The sequence below is a fragment of the Gopherus flavomarginatus genome, chromosome 6, assembly GCF_025201925.1.
Source record: "Gopherus flavomarginatus isolate rGopFla2 chromosome 6, rGopFla2.mat.asm, whole genome shotgun sequence".
Taxonomy (NCBI): Eukaryota; Metazoa; Chordata; order Testudines; family Testudinidae; genus Gopherus; species Gopherus flavomarginatus.
In genome coordinates this window covers 4,577,660-4,592,934 of record NC_066622.1, presented here as the reverse complement: position 1 = coordinate 4,592,934, position 15,275 = coordinate 4,577,660, and the positions used below count along the sequence as shown (strand labels likewise).

The 15,275-nt window shown below is 40.5% G+C and overlaps 1 protein-coding gene across 2 annotated transcripts in view; it reads right to left on the bottom strand.

The window, feature by feature from the left end:
• The window catches only part of PTPRG (protein tyrosine phosphatase receptor type G), a 597,139-nt gene that overhangs the window by 82,830 nt on the left and 499,034 nt on the right, over positions 1-15,275 (bottom strand). Inside the window, exon 13 of one of the 2 annotated variants that reach the window (XM_050957273.1) lies at positions 8,049-8,178. In XM_050957273.1, coding sequence (XP_050813230.1) covers positions 8,049-8,178 — 130 coding nt within the window. Of the gene's footprint in view, positions 1-8,048; positions 8,182-15,275 lie in introns of both variants that reach the window. The other variant, XM_050957274.1, reaches the window with a different exon arrangement.

The following is a 15,275-nucleotide window of genomic DNA, read 5'->3' as shown; positions in this document are numbered from 1 at the left end:
TTGAGCATTGTTACCAGCTGGACTGAGCCCACCCAACAGTTTCTTGTGGACAACTATTGACATCACGGAAAAGAGCTCTAATTAAAATGGTATCGTTTCCTGGAAGAGTCAGCAGAGGCCCCAAGAGCTGAATTACCCTTTCACGTCGAGGGACGGCTGTCCCTCCAGAAAGGTGTTTTGATGCATTGTGTCAGGGCAGTGAGGGAAAACTTGTAATGCTATTGCCTATGCTGAGCCTATTCTGTGGATAGACACAAACCTACACATTGGCCGTCTAACTTCAGAAAAGATTAACTCTAGACCTGAACTTGCACTGAGCTATAGCTCTATAACGGGCTGAGGCACAGGGTGAGTGCCCCTTTAAGAGGGTTGAGGATTCAGCTACACTTGTGTGAGATTTGGCCTGTTTCCTCAGGGGAAGGCAATGAGTTAAGTCATCTGACAAGGCATCAGGTGACCAGGAGCTGGTTCCTTGACTGAAGTGGCTGCTGAGACTGTGTTCTTCTGCCGAAAGAAGGGAAACAGCTGTGAAAGGTGCCACTGCTGAAGAGGCCAAAGAAGGGCAGCTGCTAATGGAGCATGGTGGCAGAGAGAAGAGAATATACCCTGCAAGGAGTGGACTTTGGGATCTAGCCAGAGGGCCAAGACACCATAGTGACTTGACTATGCAGAGGACTGGGAACAGTTCAGCCAGTTTTCTGCTGAACTTCCCAGGCCAGTGAGAGCACAGGCTGACTGCAAAAAAAAAAAAAAAAAAAAAAAAATGAATCCATCCCCCCTGAATTTTGGAAAAGATTGGATCGGTACCAAAACCTTTAAGCTCTGGCCCTTCTCTGTCCAAAACATCAGTGCTCAGTGCATCAAGATGGCAGGCAAAATTTTCAAAAGCACTACAGTGACTTTTGAACCTACATCCCATTTTCAAAAACGACTTAGGCACTTTGGAACTTAAGTCCTATTGACTTTCAGGAAGACTTAAATACTTAAGTCCCTTTTGAAAATGGGACTGGGTGCTTTTGAAAATGTTACCTAGACACTTCCAAGAGTGAGACATTCAGTAGAGACAGGAACATTTTTTAAGTACATTGCAAGTAGGTTGTCTCATTAAACTAAACAAGCAATTTTAGAAATGCTGTCAATTTGCAATATAACAGCAATATTCACTTTTCAGCAAAGTACATCAGACAAAATACACCTCTACCCCGATATAACACTGTCCTCGGGAGCCAAAAAAATCTTACCGTGTTACAGGTGAAACCACGTTGTATCAAACTTGCTTTGATCTGCCGGAGCGCGCAGCCCAGCCCCACCGGAGTGCTGCTTTACCGCGTTATATTTGAATTCGTGTTATATCGGGTCATGTTCTATCGGGATAGAGGTGTACAATATCATGGGTACTCATAAGAGAAAACCCATAAAATGATCAAACAACAGCTCCACCACTGGTCAGACAGAAATCTCCCTCATTTCCATTAAGTTCAAACACAGGCTGTAGTTTAGTTTAATATTGAATGGCAGCTTTCCTAGAGAACCTTCATTAGTAGTGATAATTATACAACAGTACTTGGCTCTTACCTCACATTTTTCATCTGCAGATTTACAGATAAGGCTAAGGGCTTTATCACTAATACACCATTTGGGAAACAGGCACTGAGATATTAAGGGCCTAATCTTGCTCCCACTGAAGTCAATGAGATCTCTGCCATTGAGTTCTACGGTACTGCTATCAAATACTCAGTGGCTTGCCCAGGGTCACACAATGAATCAATGACACAGTGGGAAAGAGAATCAAGATCTCCTGACTCGCTGTTAAACTCTATAGGATGCTATTAAAAAAACCTACAGAAAAAGAGTTCCTATAGAACTTTTGCCCAAGGAAGTTAAAATCATTTTTCCCCAAGCTACCTCAAAGACCACGTGATTACAAACAAGCACTGCAAAGCTTGCTTTGCTCTCTGAAAGGCAGCAGCTGTGTTGCTCCAGAAATCCCTCCTGAATGTAAACATATTAGCACTGTATAAACAGCTTGATTTAATAAGAAAGGCAGTACAATGTTCCTGCTTTGTCTTCAGGATCACAACGTTGGACAACTGCAATAATTCAAAGGTGAATTATGGTATCCACTGAAAAGAGGGGAAAAGAAAACTCTCAAGCTATACTTGTGAATTAATTTCCTCCTCTTAGCTGAACATGAGAAATGGATATAATTTAGTTCCTATTTAAAAATTGCTGTTGGCTAAAACTCTAAAATGTTAATTGCTTCTTAATAGTGTCTGCATATTTTACCCTTTTTAAACCACTCTCTATAGTATGGTATTGTTTTGAATAAAAGTCACAAACAAAAACATCTGACAATGAAAGGTCATCAGTCACACGAAATACCTTTTTTTCATTTTCATTGCAAAGCTCAGAGACAAGAACTCACTGCATGTCTAAATATTTCATGTGTTCCCAGAATGTAGCCATCTCCCTACTCCTCCTTGAAACAGAAGTACAAAGAGCATTCTGGTATCAACATGCAGAACTAGTGACACCAAGAAACTACCTTATTGTCACAGTTCTAATGATTAATAATACAAGTACCATCATACAAAGGTTTAATCTGCAACAGAGTTCATTGAAATTAGCTGTGTAACCATAAACATGTCTCACGCCATATCAGGGCAGAACATAGTACACAAATTAGTTTGCTATATGAAAAGTTAAGTGGACAGTCTCTCTCTCTTGTGCACGCGCATCCCCACAACCCCTGGAGGCTAGGAGTATTTCATTCAATTCTCAAAGCCCAGAGAAAAGGAACCTATGCACACAAAAGCACATCCAAACCTTTTGATTTGTTTCCATCAGCACTTCTGTGACTAGCAGCCAACTGTCTCCATATCCTTCCGGCATACTAGCGTGATTATGTTCATAACTAGACTCTCACCTTCCTTCAGTATTCCTATGCTAACTGTCACTAGAACAAACACTTTATTCAGTGGGAGTGGGGTACTACTAATCCAAGCACAGTATGCATAAGTACTGTGCTAGTTTTCCTTTGCCGCTCTACTAATGCCCTTCATTCCAGTCGTCTTGTTTTAGACCTTGTGTGACCAGACATTCCAGTCGTCATGTCCACTGGGGCTAAAGATCCGATTGTCAAACTCATTTTCAAATGTGAACAAAGATGTGAACCAAAGTATACAAAAGTGAAATGTTAAATGATGGATTTCTCATTCCTCCTACTCCAGCAACCAGAGGTTCACAACCAACACCAGTAAAAGTTTCAAGTCGAATCTGTTATAATGCAAAGATTTGGTTTCTGGTTGTCCTATGGATATCTGAGGAAGCTACCAGCTCATTGTTCTGGGGTATCAGGCAATGGGATTTTTTTCAGCCTCATTATGCTAACATTTTATGTGCCCCTATAATAATGCAAAAAAATAACAGCCTTCCTTGCACTACAGCTTCATTAAAAAAATGTTAAGAAAACGAGTGTAAAAAGGAGGCCAAAACTGCTGGATTCATGTTGCAATATCTTTTCATGACTTCAGATGGCAGCAGTGCTACAGAGAATAAAGTGACCTCCTCATTCAAAGATCAATCATGTCACAGTCTTCATTTGTCCAATCTCCTTCAGGCAAAGGAAGTAGGAAGCAAAAATTGCCCCTGCAAATCAAAAATCTCATACAGAAGTGGGACAACCACTATCAAATATCGCCAACTGTAAAGATTTTCTACAGAATACTCTACTGAAGTTCAATACCTTAAAAGGTGGGAAAAGCTTTTGCTCTTTCAATTTTCAAAATGTTCCCTTACATCTACATATAATGAAACATTTCATTTACAGAACATGAAATGAAAGTTGCAAAGGATCAGAACAGAGCTAATTTTGTTATATATATTCACAAACAAAAAAATCTAACTTCTTATTTAGACCTCTAGATGCTAGGGCGTCAATACAATACAAACAACCAGAAGGCTTTGCTTTGCTTCAATGTTCTATTTATGTCACCTCTGTTCTCAAATCATCTAGTCTCTCAAATGCCCAAAAGTGAAAATATCAAGTTGTTTTACCCTCAAAATGCATTGCTAAAGGGTAATCCATGTCTCTTCTGAATTTTCTAATTCTCGGTAGGAGTTTCCTAATGCTTTTCTCACACAAGAACAAAGAATTGCTGGACAGGAAAAGGCCACTTGGACCAACACGCCTGTCCCCTTGAGGGTTTTCTTTTCTTAACAACTGCTTTTTGTGCTTATACTTCAATAGCATGTTTCCCACTCTGAAAAATCTGTCTCAAACTCATTTTCATGCTATTTGCTTCGATGGCCTTATTTAGCAAATTATTGCATATGTTGCCCATTTCACTTTAACTATTTCTTTCTGAAGACCCAGTTTATCTTAATTTCCTAACTTTTAGATTAGATTGCATGGGTGGTTTTGTTTTATTTTAAATGCCCACCAATGTAAATACATTATTTTTCCTAAGGAAAGTGAAGAAACTGAAAAGGGCACTCAAAATGAAGTGTAACCACTTCATTGCCAATGCTCTGTACAATCAGAAATATCAGTTTGCCTTTCTTATTGCCCTTATATACTAGTTTCATAGTCTCAAGGATTTTCATACACAAAATCTTAAATTAATTCCTACTCAGTATATATGGCCTGACTGTTAACATCTAATGTGTACCCTTGTGGTTTGGTTATTAACTCCAAATTTGTTATTTTATATTTGTTCATAAATACCTTTAGACTGCTAATTATGTTCATATATTTGTGCTTCAAGTAGAGGTCCAAATGTATATTTTTCATGTCTAAAATAATATTGAATCTCCATGAGTTTTCAGTATAGATTATACACATAGAGAGGCTATCCATTGTTGTCATGGGGTTTAATGTCTGGTTTTCACAATTCTTATTAACCTGTTAACAAATGGTTAATTACTCATGTAAGTTATAGAATAGACAAAGACTAGTTCCTGTGCCTTTATGCTATCAAATAAGTAACTGAGTTTCAATTAAGATCTTCCCCATGTTCCTTCCTTCCTCTGTGTAGTTTTTTGTCGTTACTGAGCAAATTAAATCTCCTAAAAAGTCACTTGAAACATTTTAAGGATAACGTGTTGAACCTCAGTTATATTTTAATTTTAGCCACCTATAATATAGCCATCTCCATTAAAAGCATTTACTAACAGTTGCTCTACAGATATTGGTGATGAAGCAGATACTGCAATTCCACCGTATTATCTTAGAGCAAATTTTTGCTACCGCTTCAGCAAATCCAACACTAGTCTTCTCAATTACTCCTCACAACGCATTAGTGAAATTGTACCAAAAGTACCAACCTTTCCCAAATAAAGGATATACGGTAATCTCCCAGTGCCACACAACCATGTTCCTGGATGACTCCTATTAAGATTTTTTTTCAACCTCAAAGGCTTTTTTTCTGAGAAGGGCCTTTTAAATCACTGTGAGATAAATATTACCCTCTATCATACTGTGCCTGTAGAACCTCATTTACTTCAATGGTGTTGCATGGATGAGAAATTTGCCTCTTTGTTTGTATATCTGGAGGAAAAACAGGACAGACTTTAGAAAGATGATGTACAGTGAAAGAAAGGCCAGCTACAGGGGGTGCCAAAGGAGTCTTTACAATTTAATCTTTTAACTAATTAATGTTACCACTGTATTCATGATAGCCTCATAGTAATGTTAATTATTTGCATCCGTTAATTGAAAAGATTTCAATGTGGAACACTGCTGCCTATTTATTAATATTTGTTTGAACTTTCCAGATCCATCAAGTTGGCCAATTAATCATTGCTCAAAGATGTTTTAGAAGATAGATTGGTAGTCCCCTAAATTGGTTCTTTATGGAAAATGATTAAAATACACAGATTTCTAATGATACTACCCCTCCCATGCCCTATTTAAACTGTTTTTGAAATAAACTATTCATATTAATCAATATTGACATTTGTACTGGGTTAATCCTTTGTAAATTTGTGTTCAACAATTGAAGAAAAATGGTTCTAAAGAACAGTGAAAACTTAAGTTCTTTTGACACAGACTCAAACCAAAACGAACATTGATACTACTGACATCAGCGATAAACGTTTCACCCAAATCCAACACCGCTGATCTGTGCTAGAACCTTGAAACGGCCTTCTCCCATTTCCCAGGCTTGGTTACTCCACCTAAACATCTGGGTCCCCATGACAGCAAGTGGGTCTGAAAGCTCTGGACTGGGATAGCAAAGATTTAACCAGTAGAGACCTGCTGTTTCCCGGCCCTGCTATTTAAACCTTTCCTTTCTGGACAGGAGCTCCAGGGCTTTCTGAACTAGTCATGCCTCCTGTCCTTCAGGATACAGATTCTCTTCTAGAAAAGAAATGGTAACTTCCATAGCAGAAAAGCCCTGGGTCTCTCCTCAGAGGCTGTCTTCCACAGAAGTACATGCTAAGGTAAACTCTATCAAATAACTTTATCTCAACAGAAAACAAAAGATGCAGTGGCTTCAGGTACATCTAGAAAGATGCTTTAGAATCAAATCTGTTTTAGGTCTAAAGTGAGATGAGTTTAGTGATGCTAAACCTAGTTCTCTCGGGGGTAACTATCATCCCCATCATTAAACCAATATACAACTTGGCCTAACCAAGAGGATCTATTCAGAAGAGGCAATCTGAAGGGTTTGTTTTTATTGTATTTTATTCCCATAGGCTTTACTATGCGTTTCATTACAGTAATATCTGGGCCCCTCACTAATATTACAGAGCTAATCACAGAATCACAGATTATCAGGGCTGCAAGGGACCTCAGGAGATCATCTAGTCCAACCCCCTGCTCAAAGCAGGACCAGTCCCCAGACAGATTTTTACCCCAGTTCCCTAAATGGCCCCCTCAAGAATTGAACTCACAACCCTGGGTTTAGCAGGCCAATGCTCAAACCACTGAGCTTTCCCCTCTCCCCAAAACTGAAGTCAAGGAGAGTCCTCAAGAGATGCCTTCTGAAGTTCTTAGGGGATATCACAGGGGGAACTGTCCTTCTGCCTGACCAGGGACTTGAACCCTGGACCCTCAGATTAAAACTCTGATGCTCAGCCGAGCTACCCCAAAACAGTGCTATGAGGTAGACAAGGATTATCGTCCTCATTTTACAGATGGGGAAACTGAGGCACACAGCGCTTAAGGGAATTGTCCAAGATCATACAGGGAGTCTGTGGCCAAGACAGGCCTAGAACTCAGAACCCCGGTTCAGTGAGCCTTTTTCACAAGCCCATCTTTCCCAAAGGTCAGGATTGATGTGCATTGTTACAGCTGTTTAAGGAGAAGTAACTGAGGAGACACTAGTCTGTGTTACAAGTTGTTTTGGCCATCGTTACCACTAATCTCATCTTCATGACATGAAAATCAATACCTGAAACACTTGAAATACTGTATATATGCGTTCATAAGCTGAATATTTTTGGTAAAAAAAGATGCATCAAAGAGTGGGGGTTGGCTTATAATTGGGTCTATACCAAAATTTTATGATTTTAAACTCTATGGAATCATTGAATTGAATATCTAATACATTGTCGTTTTGTTTACCTGGAGCATCAGCAAGCATGGAGCCCTTCAGCTCCCTGTGGCTGCGGTTTCGCTGTTCTCAGCCAATGGGAGCTGCGGGAAGTGGCAAACCACAGCCATAGGGAGCTGAGGGGCTCCGTGCCTGTGAACACTCCAGGTAAACAAAACATCCAGGCCCTCTAGCGGCTTACCCTAACGAGCCAGGAGCCAAAGTTTGCCAACCCCTGAAATATAGGGTTGGCTTATGAAAGGGTCATACAATTTTTGCTATTTTTACCTATCCATCTTGTGGGGGGGGTCGGCTTATAAGCAAACAGGCTAATGAACAAGTATATACGGGTAGTTAACCAATATGGCTGTCCTAACACCTCTAGAGATATCTAATGCATCCATCATCATCACAGCCAGTAAAATAAAAAATACAGAGACATATTCAAAAGACACTCCCAACACTCTCTCAAATCACAATCAGTTCCCAATGTAAAGGAAACGGGCTCACCTCCAGTAAACCAACACAGCAAGGAGGAGGAGGAGGCACAAAAAGGTCAGGGCCGAGACCACAATCAGAGGGATTATCCATTCCATTTTGCCAGGAGAAGGTCTGGTTGCCATACTGGAGCTATTCTTGTCTGCTGTACAGTAAGCATATAATGAACATAATCAGTACCAATAAAAAGAATGATGCTACAATGGCTTCATTTATATACAGAATTAGAACTTCCATCACTCCAGTTTCACTCCAGTTCACATGATGTGAGCAAATAATCAGAGACTGGACCTTCAAAAGTGTCAATCTTTCACTTTCATATCAGCATTACAGCATGAAAGTATGGTGCATATACAATGCATCAACTGGACTCTACTACTGTACCTAGTTCCAATCTTAACTAACCCACAATTTTAGGGCCAGGTCCTGCAAACAGGATCCAAGCGTTACTCTTACCATCAGAAGTCATTCCCCCAGGTCAATGAATTAAAAGCTCCATGTGGTAAGTAAAGTTTGCAGGTTCATGCCCCTCATTTGTAAGGGCTTTGGGGCAGGGAATGCGTTTCACTCTTTTACGAAGCTCTGTGTAAAATGTACTTCAATGTATGCACTATTGTAATAATAGCACTTAGAAAAAACCTCAACATGTTATTCATCCCGTAGCACGTCATAATGTTCGGTGAATTGTTAAGGTTTGTTGAGTTAGTACATATGAAGGTACTTTTAGAACACTGATTATTGAAATGGGTGAACAGATGGAACCTGTTGCAATTCACTGTGGAAATCCTTACTTCTCAGGTTTTATATAAAACTATGGCAAGATCCTGGCAGCTGATATCAGGATGAGTCAGCAGAAATAACACTAGGATGATAGGGCCTTGCATACACAAAAGTACAGGCCTCAGTCAGGTATTGGGACCTATTGTTCTAGAAACTGTATACACATATACTGACAAGAGGGACCCCACTCCATAAAAACTTGCATTTTAAGGACCATTCCGTATTTCAAAAAGCCCTCTACCTTGTGCAAATTCACAAAATGTTGAAAAGTGAAACTTTCTTTCACAACAGCTTAAGTGAAAAATTACTGGGTGCAGTTTCTGTCATTCATTTTGCATTACTTAAACATCCTGCTGGCTGGTCCGCAAATATCAATAAGCAGTGGCAGGGTAAGGAAGATTGTAAATGGCTTCAGATCTGAACAAAGATAGAAAAATACACACTTGACTTTTTGTTTATTTATTCTCACCTCGCCATGTGTTTTCTCTGACTAGAGCAATTCCATGCTCTTGTTCCGTATTGTATTATCATCTCCTCTGATACAGCAGCAAATCTTACCAGAGAAACATAATTGCCTTTTCACCATAGGTAGGCAAAGCAGAGATAATTAGATGTCACATAATATGAAGTCATACTCTATTTTAATAGCATTTAGATTATACTCCTCCATAGGCAGGAGTAAAATTCAAACAACATAGAAGTAAAGGTTAATTGTAAATGCTTTTGCCAGACGGCTGAAAACAGAGCAAGACCCATAGGCTGCTGCAAGCCCAGCAAGAAATCTTTCTAGTTTTAAGAAGTAGGCTGATGGAGGTAATGACCTTTGGCAGCCAAGCCTAAATGAGGTGCTAATCAGAGGGATGTTTAGGGGGAAGTGAACGTGTACTGAGTGCAGAACTGATCACAAGAGAGATGAATAGCCAGTATCATTCCTAGTCTCTAACCTCAATGAATAAATGTTGCAGAGGGCATCAGCTTTGCACTAACTTGTCTCAGATACATTATTCAGAGTTTTTATTTAGAATATATGTGCACTATACATTAAAGCTTATAATCTATTTCACATTGTATGCTTTAGTCATTGCAGTATACTAACAATATACCACTATTAAGATATTTGATTTCATTTAGTAGTTCAGAGCAAGAAAAATCTTTTCATCAGTGGAACTCAAATCACTGTAACAAAAATTAAGTGTGTGTGTGTGTGTGTGTACTACTGATCAGAGTGGTAGAGAAGAGTACATGTAGTGGGGCGGACTGCCCCACTCCCTGGGATGATGGGCTGTGGCAGGCCAGGGAGCCTGCGCAGCCTGGGAGCCAATCAGAAAAGGGCTTATGGGGAGCCAATCAGGGCCAGGCTTACCCATACATAAAGGCTGCCCAGAGCAGGAGTGATCAGTCTGTCCCAAGCCTTTGACAGGGGAAGGTCAGTCTCCAAGGGGGAGACTAGCACCATGGACAGCGCAGTGCTGGGCAGGCTCAGGGAGGCTAGAAGGCTCTAGCCCATAGCTGCCAGGCTGCAGGCCCTGAAGGGAAGGGCCTAGCGGGTGCAAGGGGCCATAGGGGAAGCGGCCCAGGGGAACAGACAGAGGAGGGGAAAGAAAGAGGACAGCGAGGCTGACGCCAGAGGGTCCCTGGGCTGGGACCCAGAGTAGAGGGCGGGCCTGGGTCCCCCCTTCCTCCTTGCAGTACACCCAGCCATTAGCCATAGGGAGTGGCCATCATAGACTACGCCCGATCCCTGACAAGAGGGATTAGACTTTGGGGTGTGTGGTTGCATATGGTGGCTAGAATGTTGGACTGCTGATCACTGATCCCCGGAATGGGGTCCAGATGGACTAAGGGACACTGGAGGGCAGTGGCCTCGAAGAGGATGCCACCGAGCAGGGAGCAATGCGGGTCCAGTGACAGCAGCGGAGAGTAGAGGGCAGAACAATGGATGGGACACCACCAGGAGGGGGCGCTCCACTGGAATCGAGCTAATTCCCGGAGTCACCAGCAGGAGGCGCCGCGGGTGGTGAGTCCCAACCCGTTTACAGTACATTACAATGTATGGTCCATTAAAACTTACTAGGAAAGTGAAATACCACCAGCAACCCCAAGCCAGACAGAATATTACTTCATTTCTCTCCTACAGCGTGAGTGTTCCATACATGATCCTCTCTTTATGCTTTGGCATAAAAATGTATATTTTAGTTTGCATGAAATAATTCACATCCCTTAGCAAACACAGTTTTGACACACCACAATTAAGTACAATACTTTTGTAATATTCATGATATTTCTTTTATTTATTCTACCGGGGAGATTGTGCTTATCTGACCTCTCATACCCATCTTGCCACAGATGCGAAAAGAAGAAAGAGCTCAATATGTCAAAAGGTAGAATAGCAAGCACAATTCATTGATGCTGATGGCTGAGATTCCAAGTGGAAATGGCCAAGCAACAATCTGCCACTAGAGAAAAAACTAGTTTCTTGGTTTTGAAAAGAAACTAAGTGTTTTTCACTGCTTAAGCGGTGTTTGGAGTGAACTGAAAGAAAAACATCAGCGAAAGTTGCTATAAGATGACTGCTGATGCTAGAAGACTTTAGCAGTACATCTGGACTGCCAGCAGGTGCCTCCTTCAGTATAGGAGAAGAGAAGCAGATTAAAAGACAGCATGCTGGGTAACATGAACAAAATGTTGAGAAACTGATACATTGAAAAGAAGGATACAGAGCTTTATACTTCTCTGCACTCTAGCTAAAATTGGCCTTTCAATCTTTCATTTTTAAACTGAAAACACCGAGCAGTGGTAGAGCAAATAATGTATCCTTGTTGTAACTGTGCCCAGTATATGCCTTACTTCAGCATAAAAAAAAACAAAAACCATGGATGAGGAAACTCCAATTTTGCTAAGAAATGTAAACAATTTCCAGTGGCATATGTCATTGTTGAATTAATTCAGTTTGCCTTTTACTGGCTTGGAATTCATCCCAGTAGGAAGGAATAAAAACTATAATAGCATATCTGCTTCAGGAAGTCCTACACAACATGAGCTCAGGCAGTTTAAAATCCATTTCTCAGTGTACGAAAGGGTGTAGGTATCCATAACAATCACTTTCTTGAGAAACACTTATTCAGCACTTTCATCTATTTCAGGACCTGGCAATGGAAATTGGACAGAGAGACAACAAAGGGGTGCTTTGGCATGGGGATTTATTGACAAAGGTCAATGGGAGAGAGAAATTCTACAGTCGGAAAATTCTAGTCTCTAAAGCTTTCTCCCTGAGAATATAAAAATGTTTATTCTCCAAAAGTAATGCCACTTGTCACAATAAGCAATAGTTGCTGGTAATATATTACCTACCTTACCTATGCCTTGCTGAAACTTTCCCTTTATTATCCCTTGACACTGCATAAACCTCCAGCGCAGAGACAAAGTTCTGTTTGTCATATCATTTTAGATACAGATAACCAAGACAATAGATATGTTCTGAATCCAACAAAATGTCATTGTCCCAGCAGAGCTGTCTCATATCATCCACTCATTCAAATGAAAGGCAATGGTCAGTTAATAGCACTCAGAGATAATGTCAGTCATTCTAAGTGTGGAAATGTGAGAAGTTTTAAAAATGTTTTTTAAAATGTCATGCAGAATTTTTTTTACTGATTTATAGGCACTTCTTCAGTGCTCATTCCTATTGACTGCTATAACTCTTAAATATGCCATTTCATTATTTAATAAACTGATGTTGATCACCCATAACCATAATGTCAAGTAATCAGAATTCACACTGTTCTTCTGAACAAGATCTTCTTGTGTAATCCAGTACATCTATTTACCAGCATTCAAACCCTATTACTGTATGCTTCTATAATCTGCCATGCAAAACTGGTCAAGAGTTGCATGAAAATACAACTTGATAATTCTTGCACATATGAAGAAAAAGAATTACACAGATGTTTAATTATCCTAGTGAGATTATCCCCAAAAGGCTTTTGTAACCTCAGCTCCAGTGAAGATTGTTCTGAAAACCAAAGCACTGAAGTCTTATATTGAAACTAAATAAGGTTTAGAATGCATGACATGATCTCGCTATAAAGCCCTCTTGTGAGCAAACTTGTGTGAAGCTTTGTTAACCCTGTAGGGAATAGGAAGCAGTTCCTACAAAATGGAATCCCACAGGGTCGGGGCTAGATCTATATTGTTTTCAAGCTATGCTCATGATCCAGTCTAAAGCACCAACTGGAAATATGTTAAATTTGTTGATGACAGAGGTGGAAAGTGAATACATTATAGGGTGACCAGACAGCAAGTGTGAAAAATCAGGATAGGGGTGGGGGGTAATAGGAACCTATATAAGAAAAAGACCCTATAAAATACGGGACATCTGGTCACCCTAATACATTATCTTGTATCAAATAGTATTTGTTTAAGCTTCCAACATGGCAAATCAGTTCTGTTGGTTAATATTGGCAATTACATGTCAAGACTGAACCATGCTTTTTTGTGCAGAATCTCACTTCTAATTTCCCGATTTAAAAAATCCTGAATAATTCTGAACAGCTGTTTATTTTACAGTTGCAGAGCAAGATACAATTAGGCAAAAAACACAATTGAGAGGGATGAGCAAAAAACTGAAATAGGAGCATGTGAGCAAGCACTCAATAGCAGAAGGAACTATTAACATCGGCCAATAACACCAGATGAGGGGGCCAATGCCATTCAGAAAATAATGACATGGCCTCAGGAAAGGTATGTGTATATGTTGAAAGAAAATGAGCCTTCCTGTACTAATTGGCCTCTCTTTCCCCATAATTTCTCGTGTTCCTATTCTCCTCTAGTCAGCTGTGCTTCTCCTTTTCAGTTATCTCCTTATGCACTGCTAATTTGGTTCCCTATAACTAATTTTGCAAGTGTACATTGTTATAAAACAATGTTCTAATCTTTAAAACGATACAATTTTCCACTCAAAAACCCCATCAAAATAACCCACAGCAAATTTAGTTTTTCTGGTTCACTGTAGAAATGAAGTATCTAAAAAAAGCTGCTTTGTCCTCTAGAGACTATAATCAACTGCAAAAACTCTCCTTTTTGCACATTTTGGGAATGCTTTGCACGTTTTTCACCTGTACTAATTCTCAGCAATGCTTTAATATACTTCCTTCCACACTAGCCACCTAAGGATGCTAAGTTTCACAAACTTTGATCTAATGACATGCTTATCTCAATGCTCCAAAAGCCACTTAAGTCCTGCAAACCAGTGTTTGCTCATGCAAGGAGTCTCATGAGCAAAGGAGTCTCTTTGCATGAATGAAGGGCTTGCCAGGATCAAGAGAATAAGAGAGCAGCAAAGAATCCTGTGGCACCTTATAGACTAACAGACATTTTGGAGCATGAGCTTTCGTGGGTGAATACCCACTTCCTCAGATGCATGTAGTGGAAATTTCCAGGGCCAGATATATATATGCAGGCAAGCTAGAGATAATGAGGTAGTTCAATCAGGGAGGATAAGGCCCTGTTCTAGCAGTTGAGGTGTGAAAACCAAGGGAGGAGAAACTGGTTCTGTAATTGGCAAGCCATTCACAATCTTTGTTTAATCCTGAGCTGGTGGTGTCAAATTTGCAGATGACCCTGGCGCTGCTCCTGGTCCTTCCCAAAGATTGACTCAATGGTCACTAGGTTTGTGAAAAATTCTCTGGTCTATTAGAGACTAACATTTGCCCCTCAGAGCCCAGGGAAAGAAAAGGGGACTCTAACTTAGGAAAATGGTGTGAATTGGCCCTTAAAGGTCTCTGCATGTCCCTCAAGGTTCACCTTCATGTTTCTTCTGCAGATTCAAGACCTAGGAGCTTAACACCATCTGCCTATGAAGTTGAAAAGAAGCTAGACCACCCCCTGTTCTTGAATAAATCTGTATGTGATGCCACCAGAGACTCAATTAAGATTCCGGCCTGGGAAATGGCAGGAACTTTGTCACTCATCACTTCCTCTGGTGAGTTTGGCTCTAAAATCTGACTCTCAGCCTTCTCCTTACAGATATCCTGAGCCAGAACATGAAGGACACAGCTGATGTCACTTCCCTCATGCCAGCATAGAAAAACCTAGAACCATATTGGCTGTGACTTCTATAGGCTGGCTGTCCTTTTCTCAGGTCTCCAGGAAGATCCATTGCATGTTCTGTCTTTCCAGATAGCCCACAGCCAACCTCCAAGTGAACTATGCCCACAGACCTGGTAACTGATTAACACAAGCCATGCCGGACTCCCTGGACTGCTTCTGAGCTACTTCCTCTCCTTCCTCCAGAGATTCCTCAAGGCATATGGGCTCTCCATGTGTCAGACAGAGTGGGAGCAAGCCATGTCAGACTAGTGAGTCCTATTCATAATAAAATATGGCTGTGCATTAGCGTTTTCTCACCTTCCTCACATTCTTTCCCATCTTTTCTTAACCCCCCCCTTACTCACACCCCAG